The sequence below is a fragment of the Leopardus geoffroyi genome, chromosome D3 (genome assembly GCF_018350155.1).
Source record: "Leopardus geoffroyi isolate Oge1 chromosome D3, O.geoffroyi_Oge1_pat1.0, whole genome shotgun sequence".
Taxonomy (NCBI): Eukaryota; Metazoa; Chordata; class Mammalia; order Carnivora; family Felidae; genus Leopardus; species Leopardus geoffroyi.
In genome coordinates this window covers 6,413,017-6,432,985 of record NC_059339.1, presented here as the reverse complement: position 1 = coordinate 6,432,985, position 19,969 = coordinate 6,413,017, and the positions used below count along the sequence as shown (strand labels likewise).

Below are 19,969 nucleotides of genomic sequence, written 5' to 3'. Positions count from 1 at the left end.
CAGGCTTCTGGCTCTCCGTCTGCCACCACAGCCCCATGAGTCAGCCAGACGTGTAGTCCCCAAACTACCTCTCCACCCACTGCCCTCACCCTGGCACTGGCAGGTCTACTCCCCACCCCCGTCCTGCACCCCCTAGGCTCCCCAACCCCATTCCACGTCCGCTCTGGGACACTTGTCTTCTTTATAGGGGACTGTGTTTGATGGATTGAAGGCTAAAAGAAAAAAAGGGTTGGGGGGGAACAAACGAGAAATGAGAAAGGCTGCAATGTCTCATCCTTAGCAACTTTGTTTGGTTAGCACTGCATAACTCACAGCCGATTCCAAGGCACTCGCCACATGCTCTAGGCAGTATCCGTAACAAGGTGCAAAAGAGAACCACCAGCTCTTACAAAGTTGTGTCCAGTTTCTGGGTGGGAGGATGGTGGTCCTTAGCTACTGTTGCTTTGCATCTAAGTGGGGCCAGCCCGTCTGGTGACTTTGGGGGCCCGGTTTATCTAATGGATGCATCCTACGTATTATGCTACCACCGCTGACAATTCCATGAATGAGCTAATGAATACCACTTCCCTGCCTCCCACTTAAGTATGACAAACAGGTGAACAAAACCCCTACACACAGAATTTCATACAAAGCAAGTCAAACAGCAATTATAGTGGCATGTGTGTATTTGGCTTAAAGAAGCTTGTGTTACTGAAGTTAATGCAAAAGTCTGGCCTCTGCTCATGGTTATTATTAAATATATATCCTAAGAGATCGGTCATCTATTATAAACGGTGATAGCCCTGGGTATAAATAAACATTTCTTTAGAGTTTGGCATCAGTTTTTCAGTGTGCTTCCTCAAAGGAGACAGTCTGTTTGAGGGATCAGTCTTGAGGGTGCATCTGAACCGAGAGGTGTGCAAGGTAGTGACCCCTGCCAGGTTCCACTGCAGGTGCTGGCGGTGGACAGTTCAGGTCCAAAGGCAGAGGTGGGCTGCGGTCACAGGTGCTGCAGGGCTTCCTGTCCTTGCTCCGTGTAACCGTCATCACGGTGGGAGTTGACCCACTGGCCGAAGGACTCCTGGATGTGCACGTTTCTCTGTGTGTTGGCCAGACGCTTCTTATCTCGGGAGAAGAAGCTAAACCTTTCGAAAGGGAAAGAGAGAAATGAGAGCCCGCCTTCGCTGCGCACGGTAGCGTTTTTGCAATGCCAGGACACACAGCAGCAGACGTGGAAGGAAGCAGATCAATCCAAGGTGTGAAAGGAGAGGTAGGGGTGCGGGTCAAAGTTATGTGAGAAAGCAGCAGGGGCTTCTGCATGTCATTGTCACCGCACCTTGGAGGTGACACAGTGTGAACGGGGCATACACAACTACTGATGTGTGATGTATCTCATCTCTTACTTAAGCATTGCTGAGGGTCTGTTCTCATTATCAGCGGACATAAAAAAAAAAAAAAAGACTAGAAACACACGTCTGGAGTCTCTTTACCCTAACGATGCAGAGAAAGTAATGACTGAGAGCCACCTAGAATTTAAGATGATTCCGACATAAAGAGACAAATGTTTTTCCTTTAGGTAGTTATGTAACGTGAATCGGGAAACTGGAAAAGCAGCACATCAGGGCCCAGATTTCCTGGATATTACTGCTAGAGAGGAGTCGGGAGTAGTTATTTTAGAAGAATGAGACAACCGAAAACAAGTAACGGTGCCCACAGTTCTGTGATTAAACGCTGTGAAAACCGTCTGCAAATGAGACTGGGGAAACCGTCGGTTTAGTGTTGGAAACTGACTTAAGGGCGAAAGCCTTTAGACCTTAGCACAGTGACTTGCTGACTGGCAGTGGCCGATGTAGACCAAGGGGTCTTTCTGAAACAGCTGTGACTGCTGATCACTGATCAGAGTGAACCATCTGATGCCTTAAAGACGAAGGCAGAAATTACAGGCAAAAAGCTTATACACTGGCCCATTGATTTTTTAAAATTTTATTTCAAGTAGGCTCCATACCCAACATGGGGCTCGCTCTCACGACCCTGAGATTGAGAGTCGCACGCTCCACAGACTGAGCCAGCCAGGCGCCCCGGAACTGGCCCATTTAAAAGGAGGTCTGCCTTGGGGCGCCTGGGTGGCGCAGTCGGTTAGGCGTCCGACTTCAGCCAGGTCACGATCTCGCGGTCCGGGAGTTCGAGCCCCGCGTCGGGCTCTGGGCTGATGGCTCAGAGCCTGGAGCCTGTTTCCGATTCTGTGTCTCCCTCTCTCTCTGCCCTTCCCCCGTTCATGCTCTGTCTCTCTCTGTCCCAAAAATAAATAAACGTTGAAAAAAAAAATTTTTTTTTAAAAAATAAAAGGAGGTCTGCCTTACCTCCACCTCCACAAAGACCAGGGCCCCCAAGTAAACCTGAGGCGGCCCACCTTGAATTTCTCCCAAAAACCTTGGCTAACTTGCCCTTCGATACTCGTACTTTCTAATGAGGTTCATTCTTCTCTCACCAAGTTCTGCTACTCTTCAATTTTGGTTTCTGAACTTGGTGAGAGAGATAATAGCTATGTTACGTTTCCCGGGGGCAGGAATAGGAAGGCACCGCTGAGAAACTGAAGCTTCAAATCAACTATTTTTAGTTCCTCTGTCTGTTCACCTATTAGCTCTCCCCTACCCCCACCCCCCTGGCTTGTAAGTGCTATGGCCTATGGAGTTCAGTTTTAATCACATCTGGGCAAACATGATTTTATTATTCTGTGATTACTGGACCCTACGGTCACCTCCTACCGGGAATAAAGTGGTCTTTCACTGTAAAGCTGGGGCAAGCCAAGTGTATCTGGAGAAATTCTCCCTACCAGCTAAAGGCTCTTTTCTCTACAACAGACATGCGTCCTGACACACAAAGGCACAATTTTCATACCGGGTTATTTGCGAGCTCCCTCCATAGTGTGATCAGGGCAATTAGCTGGCCAAAAATACAGCAACATATCACTGCCACATGTCACCTCTACCTGACTCAAGCAGGAAAGCCACATGCTGCTTCCTGTCCAAGGGGACCCAGAGAGACACAAAGCGTTGGTCCCCTCCTCACGGGATCAAATGGCTTTCTGAAGATGGCTCGGCGAAACAAAGCGGTTTAGAAAGCTAGGGCGTGAAGGTCCAACACGGCATTAGTGTCACTCGGGGGTTGGTGGTCACAGTGGGCGTTGATTACTGACCCGTCACTTAAAGGACCTTCTTTACTGGATCACGGACAAGGTGATTTTTAGAACGGAAACGAGAAAAGACAGAAAGAATTATCGGTGACAGAGCCGAGAATTCCGCAGCTGCCCTCGTGCAGATCGAGACTCACGGGCACAGGTCTGAAATCACATTCCACACACGCGCGCGGGTGGGGGCCATGCAGCTGGAGTGGCCAAGGAAGACAGGCCGGCCTTGGCAGAGCCTCAGCACACATTCCAAAGGCACAGCTCAGAACGCAAGCAGAAACACACACAGTGCCTACAAGGGAAACGAGTCGTCGGACAGGTTGCAGGGTGGGGTCATCTATTATCAGTCCCGCTGCTACCATGGGCATTATGGCTGTAAAGATCCTGGTTAGGAAAGTACAGATAGACACAGAGAAGATAAAAACAGAGGAGGCATGAAAAACAAACACATTCCACGCACAGACCGGCTGAAGGGTTTGCTTATAGGAGGCGTTACGGATGGAACTGTGTCCCCCCCCCCCCCCCCCCGCCCCCAAACTCATGGTGAAGTCCTCCCATGACCTCGGAAAGCGACCTTATTTGGAGGAGGTAACAAGAGAAAGTTCTACTAGAGAAGAGTGGATCTTTTTTTTCCTTTTTTTTTTTTTTTTTTTTTTGTTTATTTTTGAGAGACAGCACGAGCAGGGGAGGGGCAGAGAGGGAGACGCAGAATCCGAAGCGGCTCCAGGGTCTGAGCTGGCGGCGCAGAGCCCAACGCGGGGCTCAAACTCAAGAACCGAGGGATCATGACCTGAGCCAAAGTTGGATGCTCAACCGCCTGAGCCACCCAGGCGCCCCGAGAAGAGCAGATCTTTATAAAAGGGGGAAATCTGGACACACACACACACACACACACAGGGGGGCCGTTCTGTGAAGATGAAGGCAGAGATCCAGGTGATGCCTCCACACGCCAGCAAAGGCCAAAGATCGCCAGCAAACCCCTGAAGCTAGGAGAGGCACAGAACATTCTCTCTCGGTCCTCAGGGGGAACGGGCCCTGGCCACCCCTGGCTCCGGGACTCCCAGCCTCCAGGAGGGTGAGACAAAGCATTTCTGTCGCTGAAGACTCCCAGGTGGCGGCTCGTTATTAAGGCAGCCCTAGCAAAGTCACGCAGCACCGAGGGAAGACAGGGTCGGCCTCGGGGCTGAAAAGCAGGCCTGGGTTTGGGAAAGAAGGAGTCAAAACCCGCTGTAGCTTAGTGGGGACACCCTCGGTATCTTCCAGCAAATCTCCCCCACTACCATGCACCGCAGGCCCCGTGCCCCGAAGAAGGCAGCTGGCGGGGGGAGGGGGGGTGTCCAGGAGAGAAGACGAGGCGGCCACAGTGGGCGGGGCAAGAGGACCGAGGCAGAGCACGTGCACGGGCCACCCCCGCTGCTAAGTCAGAGCTGACACGGACTTCTCGTCCGTCCCTGGTCTTGGCAAGGAAAACGAAGAAGAAACGACACTCAAGTCAGAATCAGAGCTTATTCTGAACAATTTTGATTTTTTTTTTTTTTTTTTTGATGCGGGCGGGGAAAAGATAGAATGTGAGTGTCTAGTGAGGTTTGGGATTATCTGTGTTTGGATTTACCTCTGATACACTTCAAAAGGCAGCTGGGAGTTGGCATCCTGGCAGAACCACGTGGATGTCTTCTCGCGGCGATGAGAAAAGGGGACACCTTTTGTCATCTGAACGTGCCCAATCCCCAGAGGCCGGGCTGTCCGGCACTGTTGGCTTTCCAGGGGCTCGACCTCTGCCAGGACCCCTCTTGGCCCCCAAAGACACAGTCACTGTGGAGGATGGCCCCAGATGCAGGGTGAGATGTATGCCCGCCTGGAAATGCTGGGCTTCATTTGGGGTCCCATCAGGGGTCAGACTGGTGCACAGGGGCCTTGGGACACCTGGAAGGTTCCAGTCAAGTAACTATATGCTTCACTGAACGGATGGCCCCCTTCCTTCCCAGAAGCCTCCCTGTCCTCTGGAGGGACAGCCACTTCCTGGGAAAAGACTGGCTTGGGCACCTGGGTGGCTCAGTAAGTTAAGTGTCTGACTTATGCTCAGGTCATGATCTCATGGTTCGTGGGTTCGAGCCCCACATCGGGCTCTGTGCTGACCGCTTGGAGCCTGGAGCCTGCTTCGGATTCTGTGTCTCCCGCTCTCTCTGCCCCTCCCCTACTTGTGCTCTGTCTCTCTCTCTCTCAAAAATAAATAAGCATTAAAAAAAAAAAAAAAAAAAAAGACTGGCTTTTTTTGGTCAAAAGTTTATGTCTGAATATGGTGTGGCTGGCTTTACCATCTCCCTCCCCACTGATTATTTCTGGAAGATGCAAACCAAATGCAGTTCTAACAGTGGCATTTCAGGCAGTGCAATGGGAGGCTGTGAGGAAGCTATTTCTGGGCTGAAGCAAGGAGGGCGGTGGGTAGGAGGACAGGGACTAGTGTCTGATACTTGGGTGGCTGCCTCCTCTGAGGCCAATCTCTCGGGTGCAGAAGAACCGTTGCCTGTGCCCTGCCTCCCTGGCCGGCCCCTCCGCCCCGGCTCAGCAGACAGCTGGGTGCTGTGTGTACCTCTGTAACAGAGAGACAGAGGCCACACAAAGGGGGCGCTGGTGACTGGTGGCCGCTGGGGACAAGACTGGAGTCACTCAGAGCTCCCTCGTGACCTTCCCAGGCAGTGCCAACCTGGACTCTCCGGCCGGCAGCTGCTCAGTCACAAGCTTTTCTTGGACCGTCTTCTGGGCACAGTTTTAACTGGTGACAGGAGTTTCTGGTTCCCTTCGCCGGTTCAGCCCAGAAACGCAGACGCTGACGTCCCTGGCTTGTGGTGCACTTGGGACAGAAGGGACTGGGCAGTCGGCCCACAGCTGGTGACTCAGGAATAGGGCAAGGAAACGGGCGGTGGGAGGTACACAGAAGGCACGGTTCAAACCCCACCTCTGACCCTTCCCAATGGTACGATCTAAATGAAGTCAGTGGGCTTCTCTGGGCCCGATATTCATCTGAGAAGTGGGGCTAAGTCTCCCAGCTCTGAGTCTCTGACCAGGGGGAAGATACCTCAGTGTAGGTGCTGTAAGCTGACGGAGCCCCTCCAGACCTCCAGGGTAGGTACTGCTCACTCACTGGTGGGTGGAAAAAACCGGTCAAGGGCATGAGGTTGAGCTAGGAAGCAGCCAGGTCCTGTACTAAAGAGGCTGTGTGATTCATATTCCACAAAAGCAAGGACCGAGGGACAAGTGGACCCTGATGGGTGCCAGAGGTGTGAGGGATGGGAAGGGAGGCGGGCGTGAAACCATCTTAAGAGCCCCATTCCCTGCCCCAGCCCCAGGAAAGATTCGTCCCGGCCCCTGGCTCTGGGCTCACAGGCCACACTGACAGTTCTCAGTCAGCAGCCGAGGTGGACAAAGGCGACCAGTGTCCTGCCTGGGCTGGTCAAAAGCCTTTTGTGCCAGTCTGATCTTCTAATCATCCCCTAGAAGGCCGGGGTGGCCATGGGACTGGCCACCTGCACCCTGTGGACGGGGGGGATTCTGATTTCTCTCTCCCCCTCTGTGTGTTTCTCGCTCTCTGGCTCCCCAATTCCAGCGGCTTCTCTTCCCAGTCTCGGAGCCCCAGGTCTTGCTGAGCAGACAGAGGCCACAGTGAAGGGGAGAAGGGCCCAGAGTCCTTTGTAGACCAGTCTGGAAAAAAGGATTAGACACCACAGCCTATTCAGGTGTGGGTAGAGGGACCGGTGGGAAGAAGACTGTTGGCTAATTCTGATAACTCGTCTCTGCATTTTATCCAGTTTGGGATTTGCAAAAGCCCCTCTTAATTGTCTGCTTGCGAGTAAAGGGGGGCTGGAGCAGAAAACTCTAAAACCGAGGACAGCCCCGCTTGGAGGGCAGGCTTACAGCTGCGTACATCCTAGGGTTGCGGCGCTAGAGGCGTTAAAAGATTTGTTTTTAGTTTATTTTGAGAGAGAGACAGAGAGAGTGAGTGGGGGAGGGGCAGAGAGAGAGAGGGGGAGAGAGAATCCCAAGCAGGCTCCGCACCGTCAGCACGGAGCCCGAAGCCGGGCTCGAACTCACGAACCGTGAGATCATGACCTGAGCTGAAACCAAGAGTCAGACGCGTAACCAACTGAGCCACCCAGGCGCCCCTAAGAGGGTCTGATTTTTAAAGACCTGGCAACGAATCGCTGAAGGAAGCACAGGCCTGGTCTCTCGGTCCTGCCCCTCCTCAGCCCAGGGGCGGATTATGTGGGCTCATGAACTTTGTCTCAGCTTCCCCAGGTCTTAACCCAAAGTTGTAGCTACTGAAGCACAAGGTCAATGATGCTCATTCCCACACGTCTGTGTGGGGCTGGCAGATGGCTCAGGGTTCAACAAAAGTCAATCCCATTGCTTAGCGCTGGATGAGAAACGCTAACCAAGGGTGAGAGTCTCCCTGGGTACTGAGTACATCATAAGACTTCAGACTGGAGGACCCTCACCCCCATGATGAGGCCACAACAGACACCCAATCCTTCTGTCCGCCCAGCCCTGTGAGCCCCGTGGGACCCGTCCTCCCCCCTACTTCCGGTCCATCTGAACCAGACCAAGTTTGAGCCATCGCAGCCTCAGGCATGTGGAGGAGACCCAACCCGGCTGATGGATATACTGTCCTGTGATTGGCTTAGAGGCCATGTGACCCGGTCTGAGCCAATGAGACTTGATTCCGTGACTCCTGTGGAAGATTCTCTTCCCACTGGAGTCTCAGACAGAAGAAAGCAGAAGGCTGAGCTGATGTCTGCCATGTTGCCACCCTGAGGGACAGTGTGTTCAGGAAAACAGCCAGAGGTGGAGGGAATGAGGCAAAGCCCTTGATGACAAGGCCTGGATCCAGCTGAGCCTGAAGCCAGTCTGACCTGGGAATTTTTGGTCCCTTAGCTCCCAGTCTTTCTTCAGTTACTTTGAGTTGAGTTTCAATTGCCAATGTTATTACTAATTAATACATGGCCAAACAGTGCTGGGACTCAGAGGAAGCCTTTCTGGTTACAAGTTCCACCCTTCAGTAAGTATTTACGGCTAACCAGAACTGGGGACTGCACACAGGGATCGAGGGCCAAGCAAATAAGCAACGTGAGGCTGGCGAGAGGGGCTTGGGAAGGAGCCACGCGTTCACGCACATGCTCCAGAGGGCGGCCGGCCTTTTCCAAGAGCAGTCACAAGGCTGCACGTGTCCTGGTTTCCCCTCCCGGCCACCAATGCTGAGCGTTCAGTCGCTTCACAGGGTGAGGGCTAGCCGAGGATTTCCTAACGTAACTGGCTTTGTAAAGGGTGAGGTCCCCGAGTGACACCCCAGTGCCCCTCCCCACACACTCCCGGTGGCTCTTCCGACTCTTGCCACCTCCTTTCACAAAGCTTCTGCCAGAGTTTGGGAGAAAGAGAGGAAGAGGGTAGAGCCGGAAGGCCCGGAGGGAGGAAGACCCTCTCGGGAGAGACATCAAGGCTACAAGACAACAGTGTGAGCACGCGCACCCTGCAAAGAGTTCGAAACGTGGGCTCTGGGGCCAGGCTGCCCAGGTTTGAACCCTGGCTCTGCGTCTTAACAACTGAACGTCCTTAGGCAGCTGCCTTAGCTTCTTTAACTGTAAAACGGGAATGACAGTGTCTCTACCTCCCAGGGATACGGTGGGGACTGGATGAGATCATCTATCTGTAGGAAAAGAACCTGGCACATAGTAGGCCCTTAGCAGACATTAGCCAACGAGACCAGAAGTTTTAACCCTCTACCTAAAGGGCTGCAGGTGTCAATGAACCTGAAACCGTATGTGTGGTTTTCCTCTGCCCTCAGGGAAAGGGTCTGCAAACTCTCGGAATCTCAAAGGAGTCTTTTGATGTAAAGAAACACTGAAGTAGTTTAAAGTCTGGTTGAGGGGCAAGGCTGAGTTTCTTTCTTGTGTGCTCCCCACAGCAAACAGGGCCTGACTGCCTGCATGTATTATGCAGCAGTGAATACTTAGTGGAGAGACAGGGGTGGTGTGGGAGTCAGCATGGAAACGCACTGATCCAGCGGACCAGGGCCCAACCCTTCAGATGCTCGAATCTCTCCCTCCAGTCTTATTTGCTGCCCAGTGACAGGCCCCCCGCCGAAGCCCCGAGGCTTGGCTACAGGCCCCGCCCCCTTTCCACCCTCTCAGCCTTACCCAAACCTCTCTGCCCAGGGAGCCCCTGAAGGAACTCAGCATTCAGGTACAGAGATGAACTCAGAGTCGAGGGCCAGGCCCGGTGTGCTCCGGGGTTAGGCCTGTCTCAGCAGGAGATGGTTAGTGACAAGCCTGGCCCTGGAGCAGGTGCCCAGAAGTGAGAGGCTGTGTGAACCACTAGGTCAGCCGTGAGCGAGCAGCCCCACACTCAGGAAGCACATCACTTACAGTCGCTTGATCCCAGACTCCGGCTGGGGGGACATTCTCGGGTGGGCGACCGGTGGAGGTTGGGGTATTCGATTTTCCTCTTCTATTTCTTCACTGGAAGGAGTTGAGAGGTGTGAGATAAGACAGTCAACAATTCGGTAAGAGCTGGAATATTCTAGAAGGGTATTGTCTGATGGTCTGGGAGGGCTTGTACTAGGAAGAGGGGGACCTAGGAAGATGGCCATAGTGGCCTGTGCCCCAACAGTCTCTTTGCCTGGGGGGCTGGCCTCTTAGCAGTGGGCGTGGCCAGTGAAGAGAGAGGTCAGCCCTGGAAGCAATGCCTATGGTCTCTTTGGCCCAGCTGGTCAAATGTGAAGAATTTCAGGAAAGGAACCCACATCTCAGAAACGCAACCTTCAGTTTCCTCTGAAGAATCTTGCCACACAGAACCTGTCCTTGCCAAATGCTATCTTCATACCTTTGTGGTTTCTTCCATCTCAACATCCCCCATACCTGACTAGTACCCTGTCCTTTAGGGAAGGGCCCAGTTCAAATGCCACCTCTGCCATGAAGTCTTCCTGGTTTCTACCCCATCCCTGAGAAGTAAACTCTCCCTTTGAACAGCCAGTGCACACAGCATCAGTAAAACTTTCTTATGTGCCAGGCCTACAGTGGGTTTTCAATAAAAATACACGGCACTGTGTTTTCTGTGCCTCTCGTTGTCCCTACTGGAGCAGGGACCACATCTGGTGCATCTGTCCTTCCTTCTGGCTCTCCACTCAAGAAGTATTTGTTGCATACCGACTCTGTGCTAAGCTCTATCCTAAGTCTTGGGAACTTAGCCATGAACAAGACGAATGTGGTTTCTGGTCTCACGTTGTTATAGTCTGGTATGGAAACATACAATAAAACAAGCACATTAACGAACAGGATTTCAAAAAGACGGTGAAGGACTGTGAACGGAGTAAAGTGACAGTGACTGGGACAGGGCACTCCTTTGAAAGGGAGATAATGTGGAAGGAAGGCCTCTCTGAGGAGGTGACCTCTGACCTGAATCCTGAGTGACCAGCAGTCAACCATGGGAAGAGTCAAAGAGAATGTTTTCCCAGCTACAGGACCAGCATGTGCAAAGGTCCTGAGGTAGAAACAAATGTAGTACGTTTTGAGAAACCAATAGAGGGGTAGTGTGTATAAAGCTGAACCAGTATGTACAATCGAGGAACTGGATTTTAAATGTTATTTTAGTTTAACTCGTTTAAACTTAAATAGCCACTCAGCTAGTGGCTTTCGTAGGAGACAGTGCAGCCCTAACATATGCAAGGAGGTCACTGGCCATGAACCGAATGAACAAATACTTAGGCTGCACAGCTCTACCATCTCTTACCTGCAAAATTCTAACATCCAAAAAGCTCTAAAAACAAAAATTCATTTTTTGGTCATTCATTTGGTGGCAACACCTGAAAAACTCTCATGAGGCCGATGACAGTGTTTATCCCATGTCGTACGAATATTCACATCTTGGCCACAAAAATATTAGCGTGTTTGATTTGGGGGGGCTGCCTCAGGGCTCGCTGGTGGTGTGCGTTATGTATCCCTTTCTAACAGCTGGGAAGTGCTGAATTAGAAAACGCGCCTGGGCCCAAGAGTTTCAGAAAGGGATCGTGAACTTGTGCGTAAGTGCTTCCAGACAGGGTCCCCGGAACGGAGACAGATGCAGTCCTTGTCCTTCCCAAACTCCGCACAACCCCAGCAAGGAGCCAGCCCTGGAGCTCCCGGGGACGCTCACCTCTTATAGTACGCCAGCTCCTCCTGCAGCAAAAACACCTTGGACTTGAGTTCGTTCCTCTCGTGCAGCACGTCCCGCAGCTCCTGCAGGGTGAAGCGGGGGCGGTTGGGGTCCTTGAGATCCATGGCCATCTTCTCCGCCTCTGAGACACACTCCTCTCCGCCCGGCTCCGTCTGGAGGAGGCAGAGATGCTGCTAATGAATTCCTGGCGGCCACCAGCACCAGCACCCACCCCGCATCCTGCCGGAGCCCGCATCTCCCACCCTCCCGGGGCCTCGCAGCTTGCCAAGGGCGCTATTTTAAGAACTCGCAGGCGGCCTCTGCTCACGTTCTGTGCAGTCAGCATCGCGGTGGAGACGAAAGCCAGCGGCCACCTGTTCATTGTTCGCCTTCTCAGCAGCCAGCCCTGCCGTCCTGGTGCCTCCCCACCTGACTCAGGGGGTTATTACCAACACCACTAAAAGGTGTCCAAGGGGAAGAAACAGCACGCCCCAAATGCTGCCGCCCCCATAGATCTGCTTTCCTTGTCCCATATTCTCTCCTCGTGTTCTTACTAAGACCGTTGCTAAGAAGACCTTTGCTAATTTGGCCAAAGTTGTTAAAATCAGAGCTTATGCCCAGTTTTCTCTTCCCTTTTCATTTAACATTGAGTCGTACAGGTTTTCCCATTTGTTCCTGGACTTCTGGTCAAGCCCCGTCATCTCCAGTGGCTGAGGGATCAGAGGGAGCCCAGGGGAAGAGGCAGGTGACATCACAGCAGGTGTGCACGGGCGGGGCATTTCTCTTTCCACGCAGGTCCCTCAGATGGACCGGAGCGTGCTAAGTCACCTGCTTCAGGCCAGACCCTAACCCCATCCTCCCTCCCGTTCTCACAGCAAGAAGGTTTTTAAAACAAAACAAAACAACTGGTAAGAGACACTTAATATAAAACCGACCATTAAAAATACACTTCGGTGGCACTTAGTACATTCACGGTGTTGTGCAGTCAGCAGCTCTGTCTAGTTCCACAACATGTTCATCACCCCAAAGGAAACTCCATACCCACTAGCCGTCACTCCCCAGCCCTCCTCCCCCCAGACCCTGGCGACCACTGTCTGCTTTCCGTGTCCGTGGATTTCCCCTTTCTGGACATTTCGAATAAATGGAATCAAACAGTATGTTTCCTTTTGTGTCTGGCTTCTTTCAGGTAGCGTCGTGTTTTCCAGGGTCATCCATGCTATGTAGCAGGTCAGTGCTTCGTGCCTTTTCATGGCTGAATACTATTCCGCGTATGGATATGCCATGTTTTGTTTATCCTATTACCCACTGAAGGGCATTTTGGTTGTTTCTACCTTTAGGCTATTGTGAACAGTGCTGCCATGAACATCTGTGTACGAGGATTTGTCTGAACCCGTTTTCAATTCCTCCGGGGGGATACCTAGGGGAGGAGCTGCTGGGTCACATGGTCTCTCTCTGTTTAACTGTTTCCTACAGCAGCTGCCCCACTTTACGTTCCGTCAGCAGCGTAGGAGGGTTCCACAGTCTCCACATCCTCTCCAACAAGTGTGTTTTTCTCCTTTTTTTTTTTGATAGCAAGGAAGGTTTTGCAAACTGCCTCCGAGTCAGCTGGCCAAACCTGCAGGGGTTTCTGACACCCTTGAACCGCCAATATCCCATCATCAACTAGGAGGAGTGGACAAAAGTTCAGGACCACAGCAGGGAAGCTCTGGAACAGGGGAAAGTGGGGTTGAAACAGAGACACCACCCCCCTGCCCAAAATAAATCCCACAGCAGCATAGGAGGAAAAGCATGCCGACCCAGACGATGACAGAAGGCCAGCAGGTTGAAGGACCCCAGGAGGCAGAGCTGAGATGCCTCCATCCTGGGACAGTCAGCACAGGCTGTTCTGGGAAAGGACACTTGAAAGGAGACACCACTCAGCAGGGCAGATCAAGTGACAGAGAGTCACCCAGCAGGCACAGGTGGGGGAAGTGGGTCTGACCAGGAGTCAGCACGGAGCAGGGGAGGCACCCGGCTCCAGCAGAAGATGGAAATACGCCATCCCCAAGCCCTCTGGGCAATGGAGCGGGGCCTCTTCCCACCCAACAAGTATGGACGACTTCACGTCCCAAGAAGGTTCTCTAGGTATCTGCTGATGCCACACCTTCAGGTGGGCTGTGTCCTCGGGGCACATCTTCAGCGTCTGCCTCCTACAAAGCCACACAGTTGGACAGTGTCCTCCACCCAAGACCATGCATGGCAAGTGCCTTGTATGCAGTAGGCACTCACTAATGCCAATCCCCTTCTCCTGCCCAGGTTAACCACGGAGCATCTTTAGATGTCTATAATAAACATTGAATAAATAATTGGGATCTCGATAAATACTGGATGTCTCAATAAACATTCAGCATTTATTGAGCATCACCTGTGTGCCTGCTGGGCACTGAGCTAGTGAGATGAGTCAGCTGGGGTTGGAGGGAAGATACACATAGACAGAAACTTACAAAGTCCTATAATAAGAGGTGCAAGGACATCAAACTCTTAACTGGGAAGGATCATGGAAGACATTACTGCAGAGGTAGTCTCTGTGCATGGGGTCTTGACGAATGTGTAGGAGTTTACCAGGAAGTCTGGGTGTCCCCCCAGTCCCCCCCCCCAACATTTTGTGTGGCCTTCACTGTGTTCTAAAACTCTTTAGAATTAGTTCCCAAAAGTTTTTTTTTTTTTAATTTTTTTTAATGTTTATTTTTGAGAGAGAGAGAGCGAGTGTGAGTGGGGGAGGGGCAAGAGAGAGGGAGACACAGAATTGGAAGCAGGCTCCAGGCTCTGAGCTGTCAGCACAGAGCCCGATGCAGGGCTCAAACTCACGAACCGTGAGATCATGACCTGAGCCGAAGCTGGATGCTCAACCGACTGAGCCACCCAGGCGCCCCTCCCAACCGTTTTATATCAGGAGATTTCACACTATTTGGGTCTTGAGCTTCCTTTTGGAAAAAATATTGGAAGACTGGGTTACACTGGGTCCACACGGCAACACTGGGCTGGTGCTACATAGCAGCTATTGCCTTTTATATGTTCTTTCCGTGTCTGCTCCCGCCCCACCCCCCCACCCCCTGTTCCTCTGTGCCTGGACCCCATAGGCACGGGCAGCCCCTGCCATGGACCCAAATTTCAGGCTCACACACTCCCTCCAGCCTCTCCCTTCCCAGATAAGTCAGGCCCTGCCATTCACTGGGGCAAGTCTGTGCCTCTCTGTGTCTCTGAGAGGGGCCGTCTGGCAGGGATCCACACCTCCTGGGGAAGGTGAAAAGCCCTTCACGAGGGTTCCCAAATCCTCACTTCCCAAGAGGCCTTTGGGCAAGCTGCCTGATCCCCTCTGGACCTTCATTTCCCCATCTAGCCCTTGATAATCCAGTAATATGTCTAAGCTCTGTTTCCGCCCAGGCACTGGAGACCGGAGATTCCCCAGAACACATGCTCTCCGGACCCAGCAGGTTCCCGCCCACCCCCGTGGGCTGTAAGCACCCAAGAAACGGAAGGGCTTCCTCAGACCTGAGTTCTTTTTCTCTGGGGAAGGGATGTTTCTTTAATCAGGGCAGCAACCTCATGCCCTAGAGCTCGGGGGATTCCCAGACAGGTTTGCAAAAAAGTCCCAACTTCTGGGACCGTTGCCTGAAGTGCAGAAGAGGGAGTGTGGGGCTCCAGCTCTTCCGGAGGCCCTGCAGGTGCCAATGGAGCGCCTCGAGCAGCCCAGGACCGGCCTGTCCTGAGAGAGACCGCGAAGGCTCTTCCCACCGTGGAAATCAGGCCCATCGCCGATGGGTCTTCTAAGTTTACTCCACGAGGGACCGCAGAGGTGGCTGGGGTTATCGAGGATTGTCCACTAGTCCCCGGAGGCACTCTGGGCACAGCTTGAAGGAGATGCCCTGAGGCCCCAGCTGTCCCCAGGGAGGCCCCAGAAGCCAGCTGACAAGCAGTGGGGCCAGACTGGCTTAAGGAAGGCCACATCCTCCCCCAGGGCCCTGCGTCCTGAGGCCCGGCCCCCTGGCCCCTCTCCCCCGCCCTGGGCACATCAAGGCCACTATGCCCCCTCAGCTCCTGGCCCAGCAACGGGGGGTGACTCTGCCCTGGTCACCTTCAGTAACTCCAGGCCCACCATGCATGCATTCAGCCAGAAAACCCAGCTTCACACACCAGCCATCAGGCCCCTGTCTGCTTTCCCTGAGCACTTAAATAAACAAACATTTATTAAGATAACAGAATTTGTAAGGCAGAGACATCAAGTAGGTAACTACTAGCTTCACAGTTTTCTTATGATTTGAGATGAAATCCTTTAGATAGGGAGCCCACCAAATCATTTTCTAGAGGGTTCTATGTCTACCTATCAAAGGTAGAAAAGCCTCCAGTGAAAACATGAGAAACCGGACAAGCTAGAAAACATGCTGAGTGAGGGAGCCAGTCAGGACCACGTGTTACGTGATTCCACGTCCCTGAAATGTCCGCAAACAGGCAGATCCAGAGACAGAAAACAGATTCACTGTGGCCAGGGGCTGGGGGAGGCAGAGATGGGGAGTGATGGAAATGTTCTAGATCGTGGAAATGGTCGTACAGTAGAGTGAACATACTAAAACCTGTTGAACTGTATACTTTAAGTGGCTGAATTGTATGTGAATATCTCAATAACTATGCTATAAAAACATATAAGGAGGCTTATTTACCGGTGGTCACAGTGAAAGACAGTGATGTAGCTCAGAAAGGATCGCATGAATCGAGGGGGAGAACCGGAGTAACCACGGCATTGATGAGAACTGATTCCTCCCCACCTCTGGATCCCTCTATAGCTCCCATCTCCTCTCACCGATCCTAGGCCAGGACCAGCCCACCACTCCAGCTGCACCTGTTCCTTCTCCAGTCTGGCTCGTGTTCTTTCTTCTGCCTGGAGTGGTCTGCCCCACGTTCCTCCCTAGGCATCATCCTAGCTGTCCCATAAGACTTGTCTCAATGACTTGAAAACCTGCACTGGGCTCGCTTCTCCACTGAGGATCCACCGTGCCCTCCTCCGACCCCACGGCCCTCTGTCCCTGCCACGCTAGCTAGCTGGTCTACTGAACTACCTCAAGCTCATTCCCCTCATCTTTCAGATAGGAAACTGAGCCCCAAAGAGATGGATGGGCCCCAGATCCCGCGGCAGCAGGTGGAAAGCCACCGCAACCCGCAGCTTCCCTGTGTGAGTGGCAAGTATCTTGAACCCTACTCAGCTCCGAGGGAGGGAGTCAAACTCAGCAAGGACGCCCCAAGTTTGGGAACAGACTCCGCAAAGCAGCCCAGCGGCTTAGTCATAACTGCCACCTGATTTTACTCCACTTGTGTCCCACCCGCTTGGTGCCAGCAGGGGAAACTGAAACGGACAGGCAGTTGGGCCAAGGAGACGTGGCATGTCCCTGTCCTGTCGCTAAATAGATGCGGAGCAGGGCTCGGCGTCTCGTGGCTGGGGTGGTGTCCCCGGGACCTGGGTTTGCGGCAAGCCCCGCCTTCCCAGGAGGAGCCGGGCCTGAGTTCTCATGGGGCACAGGGGGCTGGAAGAGGGACACCAGGGGAGGAGGGGGGGGTGACTGCCCTCAGCCGCGCCTAGTGGTTATTTCTGGCATCTGTCTCCTCCTCACCCATCCCACTGCCATAGGTTTGGCACAGACCTCGCCTTTCTTGTCTGGACTACTGCAAAGGGCTCCCAACAGCCATGTCTGCCTTCAGCTCCTTCCCCTCCCAAGAGCCCTCCATAGACTCCGAGCTGATCCCACTCCTCCCCTGCTGAACCCTGTGGGGGGCGCCACAGTCCCCACTGCTCAGAGTCTTGTGTGTGGCCTTCTGGGCTCCGACTTCCCGGTGCTGTAGACGACGGCTGCCGTCTCTGTCTGCCCTGCCACCGTTTCCATACTTGTCTGGGCTGGGTCCTTGCCGCTGTCCTCTGGAGAAACTCCCCCTGCCCACCTCCGGTGCGTGCGGCATGGATGGGCACCGCGTGGCGTAGCCATGTGACTCAGGAACAGACACCCCATGCATATTCCGGACCTCAGGCCACAATGACTGGTCCAGCGATGGGCCGAGGAGAGGGTTTCCTGAGACTGGCTGGGAATTTGGGAAAGAGGCAATTTCTTTTCACTGGGGTTGGTATACTGGTAGAGTACCAGGGGCCACTATATGGCCAAGAGCCGACTTGAGAACGACACCGACACAGAGGAAAGCAAAGCTGAGAGATCTGATAGCATCATTTGGGCCCCTGGAACCAGCTATACCTGAAGCCATCATTAACTCAAAGCTTTTAGCTATACAACCCAAAATTCCTCTTTTTTTATTCCTTAAACCACTTTAATTTAGGCTTCTGTCACTTTTAGCCAAAAAGCAAGCCCTAACCTCTCCCTTTTAAGGCCTCTTTCCCTAACCTCCCTAACTGTATCCCAGGTACCTGTGCTTCAGAGAATCTAGAACCGTCTGACCTGAACTCACGAGATATCTAGCGACCGTGCTGGCATTTGAGCCAACCTGATTGTGGGCCCATCTGTCTTCCCTCCCCTACCTGTAACCCAGGAAACTAGCACAGTGTCTGCAAACCTGAAACAGTCAGTAAATATTTGCTGGAAGAAAGAACAAGCCCCGAGCCCTTCCCGAACAGTCCACTGTTTTTCTGAAGCAGCACGTCCACCTTCCACAACTACCTGTCAAAATCTTAGCACTGTCAACACTGACATCCAGCTGAAGGGACACCTCCTCCATGAAACTGTGCGCCACCCCCGTGTTCCTGGTACACCCCCCGGGGGCACCTCTCTGGGGCAGACCCCTCTGGTGCCCCGTGTCCAGATTTTAGGTGTAGCTGTGGTCTAGTTCCAGCCGTGGAAAAAGCCCCCCTGCCCCCCCACCCCCAGGCACACATCGCACATCTTTCCATTTCTGCCCTGATCTCTGCTCTGTAGGTTCTGCCCGGCAATGTCGGGGACATAACACCCCCAGAGGCCACCAGCTCACTGGGGGCGGGTGCATGTGGATGAACGTGCCAAGCCTTTCTCCCCCAGAAAGACACTTCTGTGTGTTTCTCAGAGGTCCCAGCAGGACTGAGCTCCCACTGCAGTCACACCCCGGAATCCACTTTTCCTTCTTCCCCGTCTCATGCCCCTGATCTCTGGGGTCACCTCCCAGGTAAACCTCCTGCCCATTTTCCTTTTCTCAAGCTCTGCCTCAAGGGAACCCCGAAGACAATCTCTTACCACGAAGATGATCCCCTCCCACCTTAAGTGGCTGTGGGTGTCCAAGTCTGTCTCCTGCACTGGACGGTAAGCTCTTTGAACCTCCACAGCACTCAGCACAGTGCTTCCAGGTAGAAGACCAAACCCCACCCTGTGGCCTCCCTGGCCTGCAGCACCAGCCCGTGCCCATCTCTCTGACCTCACTCAGACCTTCTGCCTCCCCCTCACACTGCATACCAGCCACCCTTGTCTTCTTAGGCTCCCCTGATTGCACTGCAATTTCTCCTGCCACAGGGCCTTTGCGTGTGCCACTCCCCTGCCTGGAACTCACTCCCCCTTCACTGTTTACTCTCTCCTTCTTTTGATAACCTCTTTTTAAAAAATGCTTACTTATTTATTTTGAGAGAGAAAGAGAGAACGAGTGGGGGAGGGGGAGAGAGAGAGGGAGAAAGAGAATCCCAAGCAGGCTCCAAGATGTCAGCACAGAGGCCAACTCGGGGCTCAGTCTCACAAACTGTGAGATCATGACCTGAGCCGAAATCAAGAGTCGGACGCTTAACTGACTGAGCCACCCAGGCGCCCCTTGATCACCTCCTCAGAAAAAGCCTTTTTGACTCCTCCAGATGATCACGGTAAACAATAACAACAGCCAACACTGTAGGTGAACTAACTCACTTAATTGTCACGATGACCTGGGGCTAGACTGTTACTGTTCCCATTTTAGACATGAGGAAACTGAGGCACGGAAAGTCTAAGTAATTTATCCAAGGTCAGGGAGGTAGTAACGGGCTAGATTCGGAGCGAGTCGGACCAGCTCTAGAGTCCGTGTAGTTAGCCAGCTACACGCTATGGCCCCGCCCTCAGGCTCCTCCCACTTCCCCTAAGGGTAATGGGAAAAACCAGGCAGCCTTGCCCACCTCGAGCCGGCTCACAGACCTACCTTCCCACTTGGCTTCGGGGGCTGGCTTCCCACTTACCTCGGGCTCCTCCTCTCCATTCTGGCTGAGTTCACCCTGCAGCCTCTCTCGCAGCTTCCCGAGCTCTGCCCGCAGGCTGCCCATCTCCTGTTCCTTGGTTTGCAGATCTGCCTCTAGTTCCACCTTCTGTTCGATCAGGGCCTTCCCCTGGGCCTCCACCACTGTGACGCGGTGCCGGAGGTCGTGGTTGATCTTCATCAGCCGCGTCTGCTGCTGCTGCAGCTGGAGAAAGAGGAAGGCCGTTTATGGGGCTGCCACACGCAGTAGCTCGTGTGGTGCACTGCACGAGGGCAAATCGCCTACGGGCGTGCCATTCGCACCGGAGACATCTTGCTTTGTTTGAAGTCTGCTCATATTCTTAGAACTGCTGAGGCCAGAAACGCTAGGATAATCTGATGACAGTGGGAAGAGAAGTGTTTCGTCAGTGT

General features: G+C 53.2%; 1 protein-coding gene across 7 annotated transcripts in view; it reads right to left on the bottom strand.

Annotated features, from left to right (window-relative positions):
- Window positions 1-268: 268 nt before the first annotated feature.
- The window catches only part of RILPL1 (Rab interacting lysosomal protein like 1), a 39,159-nt gene continuing 19,458 nt past the window's right edge, over window positions 269-19,969 (bottom strand). Inside the window, exons 4-9 of one of the 7 annotated variants that reach the window (XR_006707755.1) lie at window positions 19,542-19,763; window positions 11,348-11,520; window positions 9,583-9,675; window positions 3,176-3,199; window positions 2,878-3,000; window positions 1,012-1,124 (exon numbers count right to left, since the gene is read on the bottom strand). Coding sequence is in view for 5 of the 7 variants with exons in the window: in XM_045458731.1 (XP_045314687.1) it covers window positions 980-1,124; window positions 3,176-3,199; window positions 9,583-9,675; window positions 11,348-11,520; window positions 19,542-19,763 (657 nt within the window). In the remaining 2 variants the exon portion in view is untranslated. The other 6 variants (XM_045458731.1, XM_045458733.1, XR_006707756.1 and 3 more) reach the window with 6 other exon arrangements.